The 19,181-nt window shown below is 37.0% G+C and overlaps 3 protein-coding genes across 10 annotated transcripts; 2 read left to right on the forward strand and 1 right to left on the reverse strand.

The window, feature by feature from the left end:
- Positions 1–545: 545 nt before the first annotated feature.
- Positions 546–5,185, reverse strand: LOC120013750 (amino acid transporter AVT1A). 6 transcript variants are annotated; one of them, XM_038865675.1, is made up of 13 exons: positions 5,022–5,185; positions 4,656–4,906; positions 3,861–4,108; positions 3,336–3,550; positions 2,921–2,944; positions 2,646–2,826; positions 2,310–2,529; positions 2,089–2,224; positions 1,957–1,976; positions 1,706–1,851; positions 1,343–1,386; positions 912–974; positions 546–819 (listed from the first exon to the last, which is right to left on the reverse strand). In XM_038865675.1, exons 2-13 carry the CDS (start codon positions 4,856–4,858, stop codon positions 727–729), a joined length of 1,593 nt encoding a protein of 530 aa, XP_038721603.1. In that variant the 5' UTR covers positions 4,859–4,906; positions 5,022–5,185; the 3' UTR covers positions 546–726. The 6 variants fall into 6 exon arrangements, with proteins under 6 accessions (XP_038721603.1, XP_038721605.1, XP_038721604.1 ...); XM_038865677.1 differs by having other exon boundaries at positions 5,017–5,173; XM_038865676.1 differs by having other exon boundaries at positions 5,003–5,159.
- Positions 5,186–6,655: 1,470 nt separating this feature from the next.
- On the forward strand, positions 6,656–10,300 carry LOC120013749 (phosphatidylinositol 4-phosphate 5-kinase 4-like). 2 transcript variants are annotated; one of them, XM_038865674.1, is made up of 9 exons: positions 6,656–7,881; positions 7,963–8,139; positions 8,261–8,428; positions 8,698–8,863; positions 8,960–9,076; positions 9,239–9,432; positions 9,517–9,632; positions 9,730–9,802; positions 9,966–10,300. In XM_038865674.1, the coding sequence occupies exons 1-9, from the start codon at positions 6,935–6,937 to the stop codon at positions 10,252–10,254; spliced, it is 2,247 nt and encodes a 748-aa protein (XP_038721602.1). In that variant the 5' UTR covers positions 6,656–6,934; the 3' UTR covers positions 10,255–10,300. The 2 variants fall into 2 exon arrangements, with proteins under 2 accessions (XP_038721602.1, XP_038721601.1); XM_038865673.1 differs by having other exon boundaries at positions 6,656–8,139; positions 9,517–9,644.
- A 1,418-nt stretch (positions 10,301–11,718) lies between these two features.
- LOC120011889 (protein SMG7-like) lies at positions 11,719–18,689 on the forward strand. Of its 2 annotated transcripts, XM_038863053.1 has the most exons (8): positions 11,719–11,912; positions 13,047–13,199; positions 14,017–14,622; positions 14,737–14,859; positions 15,044–15,273; positions 15,356–17,262; positions 17,375–17,501; positions 18,104–18,689. In XM_038863053.1, exons 2-6 carry the CDS (start codon positions 13,128–13,130, stop codon positions 17,238–17,240), a joined length of 2,916 nt encoding a protein of 971 aa, XP_038718981.1. In that variant the 5' UTR covers positions 11,719–11,912; positions 13,047–13,127; the 3' UTR covers positions 17,241–17,262; positions 17,375–17,501; positions 18,104–18,689. The 2 variants fall into 2 exon arrangements, with proteins under 2 accessions (XP_038718981.1, XP_038718980.1); XM_038863052.1 differs by lacking the exons at positions 11,719–11,912; positions 13,047–13,199 and having other exon boundaries at positions 13,799–14,622; positions 17,387–17,501.
- The last annotated feature ends 492 nt before the right edge of the window (positions 18,690–19,181 follow it).

A 19,181-nucleotide genomic window follows, 5' to 3' on the forward strand; every position in this document is an offset into this window, starting at 1 on the left:
ATAATATAAATACCAATTAATTATATATGATAATGACGATGATACTAACTAATTAGAAGCTACACGTTAACATGACTAATAATTAATTAAGTTGAATATTGAGGACTTCTCTAATTGGAAATTCGTTTTTATTTTTGACAGCCGCAAAGAAAAAAAAAATTTAGTCCATATGCAGACAAAACCGCCTACCATAAACTTAAATATTGTGGAAATCCTCGATTATGATTTTATTATTTGTCTTAATTGCCTCTCTTTCTAATGTTTTTTGATGTGAAAGGATCGAAATAATTTTTGGAGAATCATGACTGGGTTGGAAATTAGGATGTAATAATTGATCATTAAGATAATTGTTGATAATTGATCAGCAATTTATTGTTATTTTACTCTTTTTTTACTTTATTATTTTAATAGTGGAAGTTTTTCGGCTGGATTACAGTCCCGTGGTTTTTTCCCTAAAGGAAGGGTTTTCTACACTTACCAAACATTTTCAGCTGGATTATGATTTGTAAGCAATTGTGCACAAAATATTTTTAAATATGAAAATGCAATCAGAATCTCAAGACATTCATGAACAAAGCTTTCATACCCACTCATCATGTCAAAATCAGAAAATAAGAAGATGAGAAACCAGTGATTACACATAAATCCAGTACAAGTAACATGGATGTGTTTTGTTCAATACAGCTCTTCAATACAGTGAGTTGCCGGAGAAATCATTTGAATATGTCAGTACTGCTTTACTATGTCAGCCAATGAAGAGTACGTTCCAAATATTCCACTGATTACGCCCAACGCAACAATTGCAGTACAGATAGCAATCTGAGTACAGAAAGAAAATTTGTGTGAACATTAAAGAAAACGAACGAATACTTGTACCCCGGCATCCTTTAGATTCAAGCAAATTTACTCACCTGCATTTTTGTAGCTTTCTTCCCCTTAATTTTGAGATAGCATAAAGTTGGCATTATGACCGCCTGAAATCAAATTCATGTGGAAGCATGTCAGCTTTTACAAGGAAATCTTTGCGCATTCACGGAAATATGCTAAGCTTGATTCTACCATCACTGAAGTAAGTACTTAGGATCGACGCAGGTCAAGAAGAGAACAAACACATTTGCCAGCACTATGTTTATCATACTCTCTGATGAACCCTTAACACAATCAGAATTACCAAATACTGTTACAGACAGTCATCAGATTACTCTGAAATGCTTCACGAGAAAAATTATCCAGACGGGAACAAAGTTGCGGATTTCACAACCCTAACTCCAGCTTCAATATATAATCTTTTGAAATTCATATATTTCATTTGCTGATTTTATTCTAAGATGTGAATGCTTACCACACAAATACAGAGTATTGAACCCATCAGAGCCATCAAGAGACCTGCAATCAATGAAAGATGACTTCAATCCGAAACTTTTCAACGACAGCAGAAGTAAGATACATTGCTTAATGTCACCATGAATTTACTGGACAAGTCAATGTGGCTACAGTAACTTTAGTACATTGTGAAATCTTTTATCATCATCAAGTTAATCCCACAAAATGAACATATCATATATGCATATAATATTGGAAGATGTGGAAACAAGTTTGACATCCAATAAAGGATGAATTTGCAGAATTTTTGATTTGTTTCATTGTGAAGGAATATGAACTAAAAGGCAAGACGTTGCTTTGAAGCCAAATTCCAAAAACATACCAAAAAAAGGAACAAGGAAAGCAACGCAAACAGAAGAAGCGACTAATGCTGCTCTAAGAAGAGCAAAACACCAGAAACTACTTGAAATTCTTGCTGGAAGTAACTCCTCTATACTTCTGGCCAACGGGTTTATCAAAAGCGCATATGTATTCCACATTAAGGAAACTAATAAAAGTGCTCACAAAACATTGAAGAATCATCTACACTGTTTACGTTGCCATAATTCAACAATATTACAGTAAAAAGGATATTTAGTTAAAGGGTTGATAACCTGCCAAAAAGAAAGAGAAATGTTAAGAATCTGCAAAAGGGTTTACCAACCCAAAAGGACAAAGACATCCTTTTGCAAAAACCTTAACAAGTAATACAGATATTGTGCTTACTGTTATCCACAATGCAACATTGGAAACTAAGGCATGCGGAGGCATACTCAACGTAATCTGGGACTCTGTGTGCTGACCAAACATGAGATATCCCATGACAGCAACAGACCCATAAAATAACACGCAGAGGACAAAGCTGCACGGCATGGAAGGTGTGAGGCATGAATAAGAAAGAGAAGAAACAATGCCCTAAATTCCTAAAACAACAGAAAGCTCTGTACCATATTATTGTTGCCTGGGTGAATTTTCTTTTGTCAGCCATTGATTGGTAGATGTTCGGGAACACAGAATGCCCAGAATAGCAGAAGCCATACACACCAATGGAAAATGGAATGCCACTCCAGTTTACTAATGGGCTACTTTGGTGGAATCCGATTCCACCTAACGTGCCAAGGTATAAGAGACTGAGGACAATTAAAATTGTTGCAAAGACGCCACCAGCTGTAAAGCATTTCACAAGAAATTCAGCTGAAAGTCTGAAACCCATGATAAATCATGGACGATATTCAACTGAATCCCCAAGGAGTTTCTTCATACAACAGAATTTTTCATAATACCTGAAAGGTAGGATATCAGACGTAGATTCCTCAACAAAACAGTAGGTAAGACAACTAAGGCAGTTAGAATTCCAAAGAGGCGTTTGGAGTTGAGCTGAAAGCCAAGACAATCCAGGGATGCCCCGGGAAATAGCCTGCTAAGATTATCTCCTTCCAAATTGATAAATTCCACACAATATGACTGCGAATATGAAAAGAATTTTCATATTACCTGCACGAATATGGATAAGAAATGGCTACAGAAGAATACAAATCAAAGTCGGTGATCTACTTACATATAACTCAATGTACAGAAGGATCTGCAAAAAAGCCCAAGAAAGTATTATTGTAAGATGATGATAAGAACAAAAATACTGAAGCATAAATAAAGAAATTAAACATGTTCGTCGTTTCTCCATTTGCAAAATTATAACTGACAAAACTTCTAGAAAGAGAATGAAAGTGCAGCCAGTCTAACATTTAGTACACGCATTTCATCAGATTTAAAGATCAGGATGCTATACTATGAACTGGCCTAGCAACATGGATGAAATGAAAGTATGAAACCACCCAATGGGGAGCTAAATCATGCAAATCAGAATAGCGAACCGGAGTCCAATAAAATGATCAAAGCTTAGTCTAGTTTGACCATCCCTTTGTCGTGCAGCAAGAACTACAAATTATTATAATTAACAGCTTCGAACAACTCACAGATATTAAAATACGTCCAAATTTTCCAAAGGCAGCTTCTCCTATATCTGGATAGGTTATGATTCCTTCTTTGCTCTCAAAGCAGTATTTCATGATAGTGGCTGTGTAACAACACACCACTGCGAAAAACAGTAACACTATCAAACTTGCCCAGCCTCCTTCTTTCACCGTACTAGGTGTAGAGAGAAGCCCAACTCCGACCATTACATTAATCACTGCTCCAAGATAATGTGAAAATTTGTGAGATAAAAAAAAGAAGCAAAATCAAGGAGCAAAATTACATATTGCAATGAGCAAAACCTTCTCGAGAATGCATTAATCAGGGAGGGAAGAGAGATCAAAACAGAAGTATTTATAAAATTTTGCTCATTGAATCATCCCAAAGGGAACATGGCCAATTTAAATATGTTGTCAGCACTACTGTTGAAAACTTAGTGGTTTATATCATGTAGGTCATGTTAAAGAAGAAAAAAAGACAACAATTTTACAAAAAATAGCAGCTCAGCATTAGAAGAATAGGCTTACTATTGAATACAGTTTGAGTGAGACTACATCCATGACTGATGGGCAACTCTCCACTAGGTTGCTTAATTTTCCCCGAAAATGATGACCATGCAGCTGAGATTTCGCTCTCAGAAAGTAAAGGAGTCTTTCCATCAAGTTCTAAGCCACTTTTACTATAACTTCCAAAGCTTAAATACCTGAGGCTTGGTGTGTGTTGAAGAATGCCAAAAGTTGGTGATGCTGCAATTGTGTAAGAATCTGTAGTTTCTCTGTCACAAAAGCATGCGAAAAGAACAGTATTCAAATGTGAGCGACTTGAATGCTTTCATTCCTTAAAACATTTTCCTGTCAATATGCACTGCGTAACTAGAATTTTAAGGAAAAAAAAAAGAGAGCTTTTACTACACTAATCTATTGCCATATCAAGTTAAAAGCAAGTGTCAAGATAATCTATTTCTAACAGTTGAAAGAAATCAAGATATCAGAATCAGCAACTTCATCACCTAACTTAAGTCACTCTCTAATGTTCTTATTCCTTTATTTATTTATCCTTAGTTTAAAATAAACTTTTTTAATTCTATAATGAAGGAGCCAATCAGAATCTGAAATTCCCAAAAACCAGAACAAGAACCAAGAATCATAAACACAACCCCACAATCACTTGACATCATGGACATGAAAATCTATTATAATTTCAGTTTTCCTATAATAAACAAAAAACCAGAAGCAAGTAGAGTAATGCACTCTATGTGCTCACGAAAATTCCCCAAAGAAGTAGGAATCAGTTGTGTTTGCTTGTATGATGGTACAACTTACTTGTAACTTTGTGGCCACTGCTGTGAAGTGAAAGTCCTGGAAGGAGAACCCAAACCATTATCAGCCTCCTCTCCATCACTGCTGTTCCCACAACTGCTACCAAAACTATCACTTTCAAACTTGTTTATTTCCACATCATCCACACCACTCTCCAAGAAAAACTCACTTTCAGTCTCCTTATAACCACTCTTCTCTGCTGCCATTTCTTGAAACACCCACCTCAAACAAACAAACACAAGAACCCTACAGCCCTGAAAATTCCAATATATAAATATATGTGTGTGTCAAGATACCAAACAAAAATAGAGAGGAAAAAAAAACCCAATAACTGAAATGTGTGGTTGTACAACAATCGAAGTACTTTACTGGTTTCGTTTTGATTCTTGTTCTCGTTGTTGTGTTGTGTTGTGTTGTCTACTCACGGATTCGTTTGGAGAAAGATAGGATAGAAATGGAAGCCGAGAACGCAAAACCAGGGAGGCTGTTCTGTCTTAACACTTAGTGAAGCCGCCTTTATATATCAATCGAAACAAACATTTCACACCACCAGTAGACGATGATGTAGTGTCCCGTCTCGCACGCGCTATTCCAAGCGAGTGTAAACACTCGCATTAAATGAGACCAGAAACAATGTATTAAATATTAATGATTGCATTATAAATTACGATGACTAACCACGCGCCCCCGAATTGAGAGGTTCTGCCAATTTGCTTACACGTCTCCACATGTTTCATGTGAAACCGTCACGTGTGGATCTTATCTTTTTGTCTTTTATGTAAATAAACTGAATAAAGTAATATATAATATCTTTCCTTTTTTCTTTTTCTTTTTCTTTTTCCGGCTGTGTTTATTAATTCCTGCGGTGACGATTTCTCAGATCTTGCCAGTTGGCTTGATATTGGTTAGAGATCTGAGAAAATCTGCACGAATTATATTTTGCAAGGATTATATTTTGTCCGTTATGGACCACGAATTCACATGGATTTGTTTTGCATGATCGTCGCGAATAATTTTGAGGCTAAGAAAACGAGTCTACAAGAGTTGAGCTTTTGCTTATAAATATTTGATTGGATTATGTCAGATTGATGTGATATTTTTAGTTTTGACATTCCCTCACACTTGTGGTTTGGGTTATGCCACACACAATAAATGAACAGGTAATGACCCATCTAACTGGATCAAGACTTCGTTTTAATACCATGTTGAAATTCTCAGCCCAAACATATTAAAGATGTTATTCGCTCTAGGTCATGAGCCCATGAGAATTTGTTCTACATGACTCCTCGTCAATAATTCTTAAACCCTTAAAATGTGTCTACGAGAGGAGGCGAAGGACCTGAGTTTTTGCTTATAAACTATTCAGCCGAGTTATACTAAATTCTTGATTTTGAAAATAGTCACATTAGTTCAAACCTCCAAAAGGAGAGAGACAATCAAGGGTCAATACAAGATTTACATATATTTTTTATTATATTTTTGGATGAGGATCCTCCTACCATCGTCCGATCTTTGATGATTTATAAAAATAAAAAAAAAAGAAGAAGATTAATAGCAACATGAACATAAATTACATATATATACGTTTTTGAAATTTTCACATGCTTATTATACAATCCAATCTATAGAGTACTCGCCTTATCATATCAAGCTGTAGATGAATGGCGTGGCCTATTAGCGCTTTATAAAGAAATTGGAGAAATCACCATTGAAGAAGATAGTAAGAAATGGAGGAGCCAATTTAATAAAAAATAAATAAATTGTTATTTATGCAAGCAATGGAAATCTGGATAAATAACTCTTTTTTTTAATTTAGTTTTATTAGTTTTTGAATAAAAACAAGTCTATATTTGTAAAGACAGACTGAAAATAGTAAATAATCGTCCAAGGTTGCTCCTGTCCCTACAAATGTCGCGGTGTTCAGAGGTTGTAGGAGAAGAACAAGTCCTGGTCTTAGAATCCAACAAGAGAGACAAAAAAAAACATACACAGTGGGAGAAAATTTGAATGAAGAAAAGAAGGAAAAGTTTTTGAGAGTAACTAACAACTTAGTGAATGAAAAAGGCCTTCATTGATTCATTCGCTCTTCTTGCTCACCAAACACACAGACAACGGAGAGAGAGAGACATGCATTGACAAGTCATTTTCTTTCCTGCATGTTTTTGATTACTTTGGTTTTCCATTGATTTCAAACGCATTTTCTCAATCTGGGTATTCATGATTTCTGTCAAAAGCTCTATCTTCCAATCCTATTCTGTCTTGGTATTCGACGAAAGTCCACAATGAGCAAAGAACAGAGCGGAATGATAAAGGCATGGGAGGCCACAATACGCAGAACTCAGGCCGCAAAGAAGCGAGCCAATAGCATATTCGGCACAATTTCAATCACACATGCAGACGAAGAAAGCGAAGAAGAGAATGACAACGGTAGTTCAACCAAATTGGAGCCCTATCATACAGAGAAAATACTCCCAAATGGGGACTACTACACAGGCCAATGGCACGACAATTTTCCGAACGGACAAGGAAAGTATTTGTGGACAGATGGGTGCATGTATGTCGGAGAATGGCACAAAGGGAAGACAATGGGGAAAGGTAGGTTCAGTTGGCCAGGTGGAGCAACATATGAAGGGGAGTTCAAGAGTGGGTATATGGATGGGATAGGAACCTATACCGGATCCAATGGGGACACTTATAGAGGACAATGGGTGATGAATTTGAAGCATGGACATGGTGTGAAGAGTTATGTCAATGGTGATTGGTATGATGGGTTATGGAGAAGAGGGTTGCAAGAAGGGCAAGGGAGATATCAATGGAAGGATGGGAATTACTATATGGGTGATTGGAAAAACGGAGTCATTTGTGGGAAAGGAAGCTTTGTATGGACTAATGGGAATACATATGATGGGTATTGGGAAGATGGTGTGCCTAAAGGTCAAGGGACTTTCAAGTGGCCTGATGGGAGCTTTTACGTGGGGAATTGGAGTAAGGATCCTAATGAACAAAATGGGACTTGTTACCCTTCTGGGTCATCTTTGGAGGATAAACTTGAGTGGGATCCTCAAGATGTGTACAATGTGTATTTGACAGATTGTGTTGTGTGTCAAGGAGATAAGGTTTCGATATTGCCATCGCAGAAGAAACTTGCGGTGTGGAATTCATCAAAGGGTGAGGATAAGCTCAGGAGGATGTCTGTTGACGGGAGGGTAAGTGTAGGCGTAGAGAGGGCGTTTGACAGAATGAATATATGGGAGGGAGATCATGGCGGTGAGGATAATTTTGACAGTGGTAGTGACCCTGGGAATAGGAGAGATCTGGCTGATAATGATTTGTCAGGATTATATGGTGATCAGGATCATGGGAGTAGTAGTCCACTTCCAAGGAGCTTTCCACTAAGAGTACCAAAAACAGTGAAAATGCAAGGAGAGACAATATGCAAAGGGCATAAGAATTATGAGCTTATGCTTAACTTACAGCTTGGAATCAGGTAAATATTGTTGCTTTGAATTGTATAGTTCGTTGTTACGTTTCATGGTGCTCATTGGTTATCTTCACATCATTTTAGTTGCTTGATTTACATGAAACTCATTATCAATTATGACGTGCAGGCATTCTGTTGGAAGACCTGCTCCAGCTGCATCTCTTGACTTGAAGGCTTCAGCTTTTGATCCCAAGGAGAAAGTGTGGACAAGATTTCCACCAGAAGGAACCAAATACACTCCACCCCACCAGTCATGTGAATTTAAATGGAAGGACTATTGTCCATTAGTTTTCAGGTCTTGGCTTGCATATAAATTGCGTTCAATTCTCCGCTCTTATTCTTCCTACGAATGAAAAGCTCACATATGATTTTCAATTGGCAATGAAAGAGAGAACTGATATTGCTTCACATTACTTCTTTCTCATAAAACCAGATTTCTTTTTCCGTATCATGTTATATCCTAATCAATCAAACATAAGTTTGTGTGTTAATTGAAAGACCCTATGTTGCAGATGCTGAAATGCTGATTTTAGAGTTTTCTATTTTTTGTATTATAAACTTCAGGACTCTAAGGAAGTTGTTCAAGGTGGACCCTGCAGATTACATGATATCTATATGTGGGAACGATGCCCTTCGCGAACTTTCATCTCCTGGAAAAAGTGGCAGCTTCTTTTATTTGACCAATGATGATCGCTACATGATCAAGACAATGAAGAAATCGGAAGTGAAAGTGAGTCTTTAACATTGTGTTAAAGGCAATCTTTTTAGAAATCAACACTAGTTATTAACCATTCTGGTCTGCCTTGATGATGGTTGAATCGTACAGGTGCTTATCCGGATGCTGGCAGCCTACTATAACCATGTTCGAGCCTTTGAGAACACTCTAGTAACCAAATTTTATGGTCTGCATTGTGTGAAGTTAACTGGCCCTATCCAGAAGAAGGTACGCGCTTAAGCATTGCTGCATAAATGAATCCTTGAAGGCTTTGGCTTGAAATCTTGTATAGAATAAATAAAAAATGGGATCAAATTCTTTGTAAGAAATGCTCTTCTTAATAAATAAGGCCTATTGAGTTATAATTGATATAATACAGTGAATAACCAGGTACGCTTCATTATCATGGGAAATCTCTTCTGTTCAGAATATGCCATTCATAGACGCTTTGACTTGAAAGGATCATCGCTTGGCCGGAACACAGACAAGCCTGAGTCAGAGATTGAGGCAACCACTATTCTTAAAGACCTTGATCTAAACTTCGTATTCCGACTACAAAACACATGGTTTCAAGAGTTTTGCAGGTGAAAGACTTTTTTTTTTGCTTTCCCTTTGTTCATTGGTCTTAATGACAGACACAGGCCTTGATAATTTGCTCTGTCTCATAGGCAAGTCGATAGGGATTGCGAGTTATTAGAACAGGAGAGAATAATGGATTATAGTCTTCTGGTTGGTCTTCATTTTAGAGACGCGTCAGCTAGTGGAGATCTAATTCCTTCCGAAGGTCAGTCTCCTGGTTACTGTCCTTTTTCTGAAGTCAGCTCTATGAACCATATCTCCATCTCAGCTTTATGTTTTGCTCAGCTAGTCTTTTCTTGTAGGTGAACCTGAGAGTGAAGGAGCTCCACGGCTTTCTAGAGCAGACATGGATCAGCTTCTTCTTGACCCGAGCAGGTAAAATGTCATTAAACTATCTCGCAGTTATACCTAGTCTTAACTCTTATATAGAATTTTTTAAGTTGAATGAACAAATATGGAGGTGGAGTTAAATTATGAATGTTCAAGGCAGAAAACAAAGTCTTTTTCCTGACATTAGTCGCGCAATTGGGTATTGTAGTTGGACACGAATAAGATTAGGAGTGAACATGCCAGCTCGAGCAGAAAGAACTGTAAGAAGAAACGATTGTGAAGCCCAGCTTGTAGGAGAACCTACCGGGGAGTACTATGATGTCATAATGTTCTTTGGTATCATTGATATTCTTCAAGACTACGATATCAGCAAGAAGCTTGAGCATGCTTACAAGTCCATCCAGTATGATCCAACTTCCATATCAGCAGTTGATCCAAAGCAATACTCGAGGCGGTTTCGTGACTTCATATTCAAAGTATTTTCTGAAGATGATTGAAGTCCAACATAACAGCATTTTCCTCTCAAGGTTTTGCCATCGGAAATATATGAATTATGAGCTCCAAGTTATTCAAATTGATTTTCTTTCTGTTCACTGGGTTTCTACATGGTATACTATGTCAGTGAACGTATAGAAAATGCAGCAGTCAGGAGCATTGGATGTATACTCCAAACTGTAGAATTTTCACTAAAACGCATTCTTTTTCTTTTCTTGAATTCCATTCTTTTTCCAGGAAACATAATGAAATAAACTGATTTGTTGAAGTTTATGAAGGTTTAGCATTTACTCTTTGTTTGGAGGTCTCCTTTTGTACCTTGGAAACATGTTTCAGATGTTCAGTCTCACCAGAATGGATAGAACTGATGACTTGCATAAGCACATAGGAATGCAAAACTTGGTTAAATTGTATAATCCTAAAGAGTAAAGAGTAGTGATAGCAGGCTCAAGGCTGTTATGGAGGTGTACCCCGTAACTCAATATTTATCGAGCTAGTTCGACATCAATGTTTAAATATCTATACCAAAATTATACCGATCAGGCAATTGGTATGCGGTTCAACCGATTCAATTGGCCGAACGACACAAAATAAATATACATATTGCGGAGGATAGGGATAACAAAAGCTGAATTCAATTCTTAATAATAGTATTTTAATATATTTTTTGAACTCATATAAAAAACATCTCACATCGAAAAATTGAAAAGATTTTATAACCATGACACTTATTAATAAAGTATTAGGTTCTCACAAAAATCGTTACAAAAAAACTCAACTTGAGAACTCCTTTTAGAGACTTTGGGTATTAGTTAAAATTTTGTTATTATTTATATATAGAACTAAAAATTATTTTTTAAAAAATATGTATAAACCAGTTTAAAATCGGTGCAATACTAGTAAAAACCGTTCAATCCATCGAATTCGACAAGTATTTGACTGACACGGTTCAACTTGGTATTTTAAGTTGAATCGTGCCGATGAGGGATCCGGTATCCGATTTAACATAAACCTGTTGACCGATATTTACAACACGGCCTCTAGCAAGTGCACGTCCACATGTTTAAATTTGTATATTACGTCTTTTAAATATTCACACATTTTAATAATATATTTTAAATTCACAAAAAAAAAGATGTGCACATCTTTTTCGTTTCAATTTGGAATAGGAATGGCAACCATAAGAATGATATATTAACTAAATTATATATGGAGAATTAGTAAATACTCCTATTAATTTGTTTAAAAATCTTATTGGAAACAAAAGCTTTAATAACATATCCAAATCCCAATACAAATTCTTAAAATTTTTCTTTGTTTAAAAATATTTATTGTTTTTCTTCTAAAAAAAAAATTTATTGTTTTTGTAATACAAGTCTTGTCAAAAAAAGAAAAGTATAATACAAGTCGAATAAAAAACAAAAAGCGTGGTATATTATAGGGGCCGCCTAGGACAAAAAAGCCCACAGAAAACTTATCAACGACTTCAACACCCACACGTCAAACCACGCAAATCCTAATTTAATCCCAAATCGCTCTTTCAATTGCACCAAACCCTAGATCATTCATCAATCTCTCCGACTTTCTCTCATGCTCTCCGCTTTCTCGCCATTCTTTGGGATTCGCGATTCCACCGCTGGATCCTCGCCGATCTGATTCGGTATTCGGTTTTTTTCCTCTCTTTTTCCAATTTGCATTTTTTTTTTGTAATGCTTTGTGGGATTTGGGGGTTCTGTTTTTGATTTTACTTTGATTGCTTGCACTATCGTTTTTTAATCGTTCTGAGCTTTTTCTCGAGCTCGTTGACTCTAATTTTCATGATTAGGGTTCGGTAATGTTGAACTCGATTTTTGTTGCACCTAATGTTAATCATATGCATTATCATGCTTGATTTTAAAGTTAGAGTTGATTTTTTTGTGATGCTAGAAAGTTCATCGAGTGCTGTTTCTTCATAACAAAAAAAGAGGAATGTCTCGTGCTGGCATCTATGATATTGAATTTATCGTTGGAATTGCATTGGTTTGCTGGAGAATTGGTAGTAGTTTGAATACTCGGTTTGATTTAGGATACTATCATGGGTTTTATTGATGTTACCTCCATGTTATATGGCTGTGCAAAACTGTAATTAAGCGGCAATCTCTTTGTTTTTACCAGTATTTCCATTGATATTTGGACATTATGAGATAGAAGCACTTTTTTTGTGCTCTTCTTATCTTTTAGCACATAGATGCACTCTATAATAGATGAGCATGTGGCCTAGTGAGAGAGTTGCAGTGGTACAACCTAGAGGTCACGAGTTTCAATTCTTGAAAATAGTCTCTCCACGTATTATGTGGGGGTAAAATCTGTGTACATCCTACATGTTCCTGACCCTACCCATTGCGAGAGCCTGTTGCACATGAGTTGTTTACATTTACCATAGATGCACTCTATAATAGATGTTGCATTATAAATCTTAAAATGTGGCTCTCTTTTTATTTTGACTTTGACTGAAGAGGTTGAGATGTCAATTTGGAAACATGTCCTTTGGGAAGATGTTGTAACTTATAAGTGCTGTTGCTTGGACTGTTATTAGAAATGGTCCTGTTGATGTGTTTTTTGAGTATATTCTTAAGCACATGACGGCTGCAATTCTGATCCATTGATATACTTGCTTAGAAGTACCATAAGTTGGTTTGAAGTTCTCCACTTATCTACATAGGTTTTTTTCGCATACTTCATACTGTCAAAATAGTAAGCTCATCTTGGTTTATTTTAAGCATACAAGAACAATAGGCGAGCTTATGTTCTGCAGTTGTGTGACAGGTCAAATGCTACATATTGCAACCAAAACTACTTTTTTCATGGAGGAACTTGAAGACGTGTATTTCTATAGATGATGACGATAATGATGGATAATTCACCGGATCTTTCATCAGGAGAGCGCGCCCAACGCCTTTACAACAAGGTATTTAGAGATGAGATATTTGTGTTTCAATGTTTTTGGTTTACATGTGCTGTTCTATGTCCCATTAAATCATGTATTGAGTAGTGGCTGGTAAGACACTTTAAGCTAGTCTTAAATTGTGCTATATGTTGGAAACTTGAATCTAGTGATTGTGACTGGATAATCTATACCTGGTTTGAGGACAGCAGTATATATTTCCATATGTGGCGTTAGCATGTAGATTATTAGTTTCTGTTCCCATTTTATTTTAATTGTATCTAGATATGGTCTCTCTCATCTGAAATACAAAAGTTAAAAAGGTCAATGAAATAAAATTGCACCCTCTTTGGTTCTACCCTACCAAAAGACTAAAGGAAAAAAAAAACAACTAAAACTCTAAAAGAGAAAATCATATGTATCACATTTTTCTTTGTTACTCTCTTTAGAATGTTGAGTTGGATAACAAGCGTCGAAGGTCAGCCCAGGCCAGAATTCCATCAGATCCTAATGCCTGGCAACAGATGCGAGAAAATTATGAAGCAATTATCCTTGAATCTAGTGATTGTGACTGGATAATCTATACCTGGTTTGAGGACAGCAGTATATATTTCCATATGTGGCGTTAGCATGTAGATTATTAGTTTCTGTTCCCATTTTATTTTAATTGTATCTAGATATGGTCTCTCTCATCTGAAATACAAAAGTTAAAAAGGTCAATGAAATAAAATTGCACCCTCTTTGGTTCTACCCTACCAAAAGACTAAAGGAAAAAAAAAACAACTAAAACTCTAAAAGAGAAAATCATATGTATCACATTTTTCTTTGTTACTCTCTTTAGAATGTTGAGTTGGATAACAAGCGTCGAAGGTCAGCCCAGGCCAGAATTCCATCAGATCCTAATGCCTGGCAACAGATGCGAGAAAATTATGAAGCAATTATCCTTGAAGATCATGCTTTTGCTGAACAACATGAAATAGAGTATGCTTTGTGGCAGTTGCATTACCGCCGTATTGAGGAGCTACGAAGACACTTCAATGCTGCTGTTGCTCCCACTGGTTTAGCCACATCTCAGCGTGGGAAAGTTTCCACCCGACCTGAGCGAATTGCAAAAATTCGTTCCCAGTTTAAGAACTTTCTTTCTGAAGCAACAGGATTTTATCATGATCTTATGCTCAAAATCAAAGCAAAGTATGGTTTACCTCTGGGATATTTCTCTGATGATCCAGAGACTCTAATAATTGTCTCTAAAGATGGAAATAAATCCACCGAGAGAAAGAAAGGGCTTGTTTCTTGTTACCGTTGTCTAATTTACTTGGGTGATCTTTCGCGTTATAAAGGCTTATATGGGGAAGGTGATTCAAAGACTAGAGATTTTGCAGCAGCATCAAGTTACTATATGCAAGCTTGCTCACTTTGGCCTTCAAGCGGCAATCCTCATCACCAGGTTTTCTATTTGACTCATAATTGATGATCTCTCATATGTTTTGTATTCTTCTAGGTTTCCTATTATATTTATTCGGTTTTGGTTACTGTGAACTCATCTTTTACTTATCATCAGCTTGCGATAGTGGCTTCCTACTCTGGGGATGAATTGTTGCCAATATATTGCTACTTCCGGAGTTTGGCAGTTGATAACCCATTTCCAACTGCTAGGGATAACTTAATTGTTGCATTTGAAAAGGTAATTTTTAATATTTATAACATGCCGATTAACTCTTGATTTTCATATGGCTTTTGCCACTGTTCATGGCTTGCATTTGACCAGTTAGTACTCTTGAAATTTATTTTTTGGAGAAGTTTGGCATACGATAAATTATGTTGTTTACATGATGCACATATGACATAATGTTGTACATTTTTAACAGAATCGTCAGAGCTTTTTCCTGCTTTTGGATGATGCCAATGGTACATCAATGAAGAGTGCACCAACGCAGATGAATGTGAAAGAAAAAGGAAGAGTTGGGGCAACAACCTTGAATGATAGTAAAGTGGAAGCTAGTTCTGTGAAAGAAAATTCATCTCGTAAGCCCAAAGGTTTTAAAGCTTTCAGCATTGGATTTGTGCGACTAAATGGCATCCTCTTTACACGCACGAGGTACCTCACCTTGACATTTAAATGTGGTCAATATCTTGTCGGCAGTAATATTTTTTCCATATTAATATATATTTTTCCCCAGCTTGGAGACTTTTGGGGAAGTATTCTCTATGGTTAGAGGTGATTTGATTGAGCTTCTCTCATCAGGGCCTGAAGAAAACTACAAATTTGGTTCAGGTGCTGCAGATATAGGAATTCTCATTGTTAGACTTATAGCCATTCTCATATTCACAGTGCATAATATGAGTCGAGAAGTTGACAATCAATCCTATGCTGACATTTTACAACGTTCATTTCTACTCAAGAATGCTTTTACTTCTGTCTTTGAGTTTACGGGGCTCATTGTCAAGAGATGTCTACAACTGCTTGATGCTTCTGAAAGCTCGCTATTGCCTGGTGTGCTGATATTTATGGAGTGGTTAGCATGTCATCCAGATATTGCAGCTGGAAGTGAAGTAGAGGAAAAGCAAGCTGCTGCACGATCATTTTTTTGGAACAACTGTGTCTTACTTATGAATAAGCTCTTGTCCAATACAATCATTTCAATCGAGGACAACAAAGACGAAACATGTTTTTTCAACATGAGCAGATATGATGAGGGTGAAACTGGGAATCGGCTTGCATTATGGGAGGACTTTGAGTTAAGAGGATTCCTTCCCCTTGCTTCTGCGCAATCAATTATTGATTTTTCAAGGAAGCAGTCCCCTGGAAGTGATGGTATTGGAAAGGCAAAGAGAGCTCGTCTTCAGAGGATTATATCAGCTGGAAAGGCTCTTGTAAGTGTTGTTCAGGTTGGGCAGCAAAGCATGTACTTTGATTCAAGGGGGAAGAAATTTTCTGTTGGTGTTGAGCCTGAAATAGCTGATTATGAGCTGATTGATTCTTTTGAAGCTCCTGTTTCAAATGGTTTGGTGGAAGAACATTCAGGTAAGCAGAAAATGGGTTTGGGACTTTTACAGTCGAAGTCACAGTTACATATGGATGGAGAAGAAGAGGATGAAGTCATTGTTTTCAAACCCACTTTGCCAATGCCTTCTGAGATTATTGGGTGTTCTTCTAATGCTTTGCAGGGTGATATAGGAAGTTCTGCTGGTACCATTTCGGCTCCCCATAGCCATAATGGTAGTTTCATGATGAACGTTTCTGATGCAAACGGTTGGCCAACTGCATCTCTTTCTACTATTCCATTGCCTTTGCAACCAATCCAACCTAGTACTTCAAAGTGGCTGAGGGAGTCTGAAATTCCCATTGCAAATGGGTTAAACAATTTGAATTTGTCGGAGAATGGGCTTGCCATGAAGCATAGGTTGCAAGAATATGTTGGAGTTATGCAGCCTACTGCAGCTTCTCTTCCCCTCCCACTCTCCGTGGATCTCATTTCGCGCAATGGGTTTTCTGGTCAAGTTTCGGATTCTATAATACCATCTAAACGTGATTCTGTCTTGCCATCAGAACAAAGTTTTGATGGTCTGCACATGAAGTCATCATCAGCCTTGCCTGCAGTTGCCAGAAAGAATCCTGTTAGCCGTCCAGCTCGTCGTGTTGGTCCTCCTCCTGGCTTTAGCCCTGTTCCCCCAAAACCTGTAAATGAGTCCCTGTCTGGTATTAGTGTGGATGGCAATATGCAGATGGATGATTATAGCTGGCTAGATGGATATCAGCTGCCGTCATCAACAAAAAGCATGGGGTTTACAAATGCTACCAATCACACAGCTCAATCATCCTATCATGTGAATGTGAACAACAGCATGACAGGATCTACAAGCTTTCCGTTCCCTGGAAAACAACTCCCAAATATGCAACCTCAACTGGAAAACCATAGAATTCTGCAGGAGTACCAGATTCCTGATCATCTGAAGCTATACCAAGAGCAGCAGCAGCAACTTGGCAAAACAATGCAGCAACCTATGCCGCTGCCAGAGCAGTTTAAGGGAGTTCCTCCTCGGGAAGGTCGTTTCTTTGTGTGAGATCATTATGAAGACATATATGGTTAGTTTTCACAAGTCTCCATTTTCTGCTTGTAATATAACTGATTCTCTGCTGTGTAACTATTCTTTTTTGTTCCTCAATTAATTTCACCGATCCATGTCCTTTTTTTAAGAATCTTTTGCAGTGAAGATCCTGCAGACTGGCACGACCTGATTCAGTCTTTGCCTTTGCAACCCTGCCAAATATGAAGTAGTTTTTGTTGGATAATCTTGGTGTTGCGGGCATCTGCCACCAAATTGGTATCGTTCTTTATCTGCCCAAATATGTCTTTTTGTACAAATTTTTCTTTTCTTTTTTCTTTTAATTGAGGATACTGTCTGCAGTTTTCATTTATGTGTTTTTAGAGGGAACATCTGTATTTTCAAATGGATGGATAGATTTGATATGTGTGTTACAGTGTTAGTCTAATTAGTAGATATGTTGAGCGTCCATCAAGGTTGAATTTTTCTGATATTATGCTCATATGGATGTGGCCTTAGGAGCATATTGATCTTGTGAAATTAGTTATGTAACGTTTTTTATGCTGTCCGCATAAGTGTTATGATTGAGAGACATGGATTTTCAAGATGATAGTAAGAAGTTCTCATTAGATTTTAAGTTTTTTTTACTAGTGTTCTGAAATCCAGGCCTGACCTGTCTGTTGAACCAGCTCAATAGGACCTTTTGCTCTGTGGTGCAATTTTAACATAGCAGGATTTGAGAGATTTTTAGAAAATAGTATGGCAACGTTTTGAGTAAATTAAGATAGTCACTATGTACATGTACTCTATTATTATATGCTTGTATATATTTTTTGTCATTTCTTATGATTTTAGTGAATAATTTTCTTCTTGTCATACAGCTTCTGCCGAGCTTTCCAGTTGCAGTGAATGGTGGTTGTGACCGTGTTAGGGTTTGAAAATGTGGCACTTAAGATGATACATCACCTTTCTGAATGGGTGGGTTGCCCATATAGTGTCTTGGAAGCATTGGGCAGTTGGTCATTGTTTGCTACCTGGCGAAATGAAAAGAAACAGTAGATTCTTACTTAAACGGGAGGTGAAGGCATGTCGAAGGGGAATGGCATTACGCTTATATGGTCAATTGCAATGACTGCTGTTACTGGCAGATGAGTACTAAAGGTAGAGAGTCATCAGGGCAGCTTGTGAGCCTGCCTTGGAGTTTCCTCAAAGATCAAATTTGGAATGTTAGTGGAAAAAGGTCTGGTTCATGTGAAGTTAAGACTTGGGATGTCAAATGGTATTAAGTATGCGAGCAGATACGCATTATGCTATTTAAATTTTTTCCAGTTAATCTGGATTACTCGTGCTGCAACGATGCGTTGTGTGAACTTATTAGGCTGTGCGTGTTATTGTTGTTCTTTACTTTGAACTCTTGGTCATTTGTTTATGGTAAGGTTGTTTATGGAACCCTTGTACCTTTTCTTATTTCTTTATTATCACATGTGAACCTTGTGGAACCATAGCAGTCTGCAAGCTTTCAGGTGGGGTATTGTTTCATATAAAATGGAATCTCAACCAGAACATGGTAACAAACAGGTTTGGCAGGTGGCGTATAATTTTCTTGTACTAGGTTTGATGATTGATATCATAGGAGGAAAAATAGTTTAGGGGCGAAAATGAAATCATATATATAGTTGAGGGATAAAAGTTTATTATTTTTAACCGAAGATCATTTGATTTGTGTTTCTCATATGTATGGTATCTCAAGCAAAAGATGTTTGCACTCCTGAATTTGCTGTTCATTGTTTCAAATTCTGTGTTCAACACTGAATTCTCTGCATTGTCGAAATGTTATTAGGAAGAAAATAATACTCAGATTCTTCCGCTCTTAAGTACCTAATAAATCGTAGTAAGATATTGATGTGAAGAATTAAACTTAAATTCCTCAATTGAGTTATAAGTCGCAAGATATTGATG

This window comes from Tripterygium wilfordii, chromosome 13, assembly GCF_013401445.1.
Source record: "Tripterygium wilfordii isolate XIE 37 chromosome 13, ASM1340144v1, whole genome shotgun sequence".
Classification (NCBI taxonomy): domain Eukaryota; kingdom Viridiplantae; phylum Streptophyta; class Magnoliopsida; order Celastrales; family Celastraceae; genus Tripterygium; species Tripterygium wilfordii.

Coding starts and splice junctions, on each gene's coding strand:
- LOC120013750 (XM_038865675.1), bottom strand. CDS start 4,858: ATGGCAGCAGAGAAGAGTGGTTATAAGGAGACTGAAAGTGAGTTTTTC. Junction 2,945..3,335: donor TTGGACGTATTTTAATATCT/GTGAGTTGTTCG, acceptor GCTTTTTTGCAG/ATCCTTCTGTACATTGAGTT. Junction 820..911: donor AGAAAGCTACAAAAATGCAG/GTGAGTAAATTT, acceptor TTCTGTACTCAG/ATTGCTATCTGTACTGCAAT.
- LOC120013749 (XM_038865673.1), top strand. CDS start 6,935: ATGAGCAAAGAACAGAGCGGAATGATAAAGGCATGGGAGGCCACAATA. Junction 8,429..8,697: donor TATTGTCCATTAGTTTTCAG/GTCTTGGCTTGC, acceptor TATAAACTTCAG/GACTCTAAGGAAGTTGTTCA. Junction 9,077..9,238: donor CTGGCCCTATCCAGAAGAAG/GTACGCGCTTAA, acceptor GTGAATAACCAG/GTACGCTTCATTATCATGGG.
- LOC120011889 (XM_038863053.1), top strand. CDS start 13,128: ATGATGACGATAATGATGGATAATTCACCGGATCTTTCATCAGGAGAG. Junction 13,200..14,016: donor CCCAACGCCTTTACAACAAG/GTATTTAGAGAT, acceptor TACTCTCTTTAG/AATGTTGAGTTGGATAACAA. Junction 14,623..14,736: donor GCGGCAATCCTCATCACCAG/GTTTTCTATTTG, acceptor ACTTATCATCAG/CTTGCGATAGTGGCTTCCTA.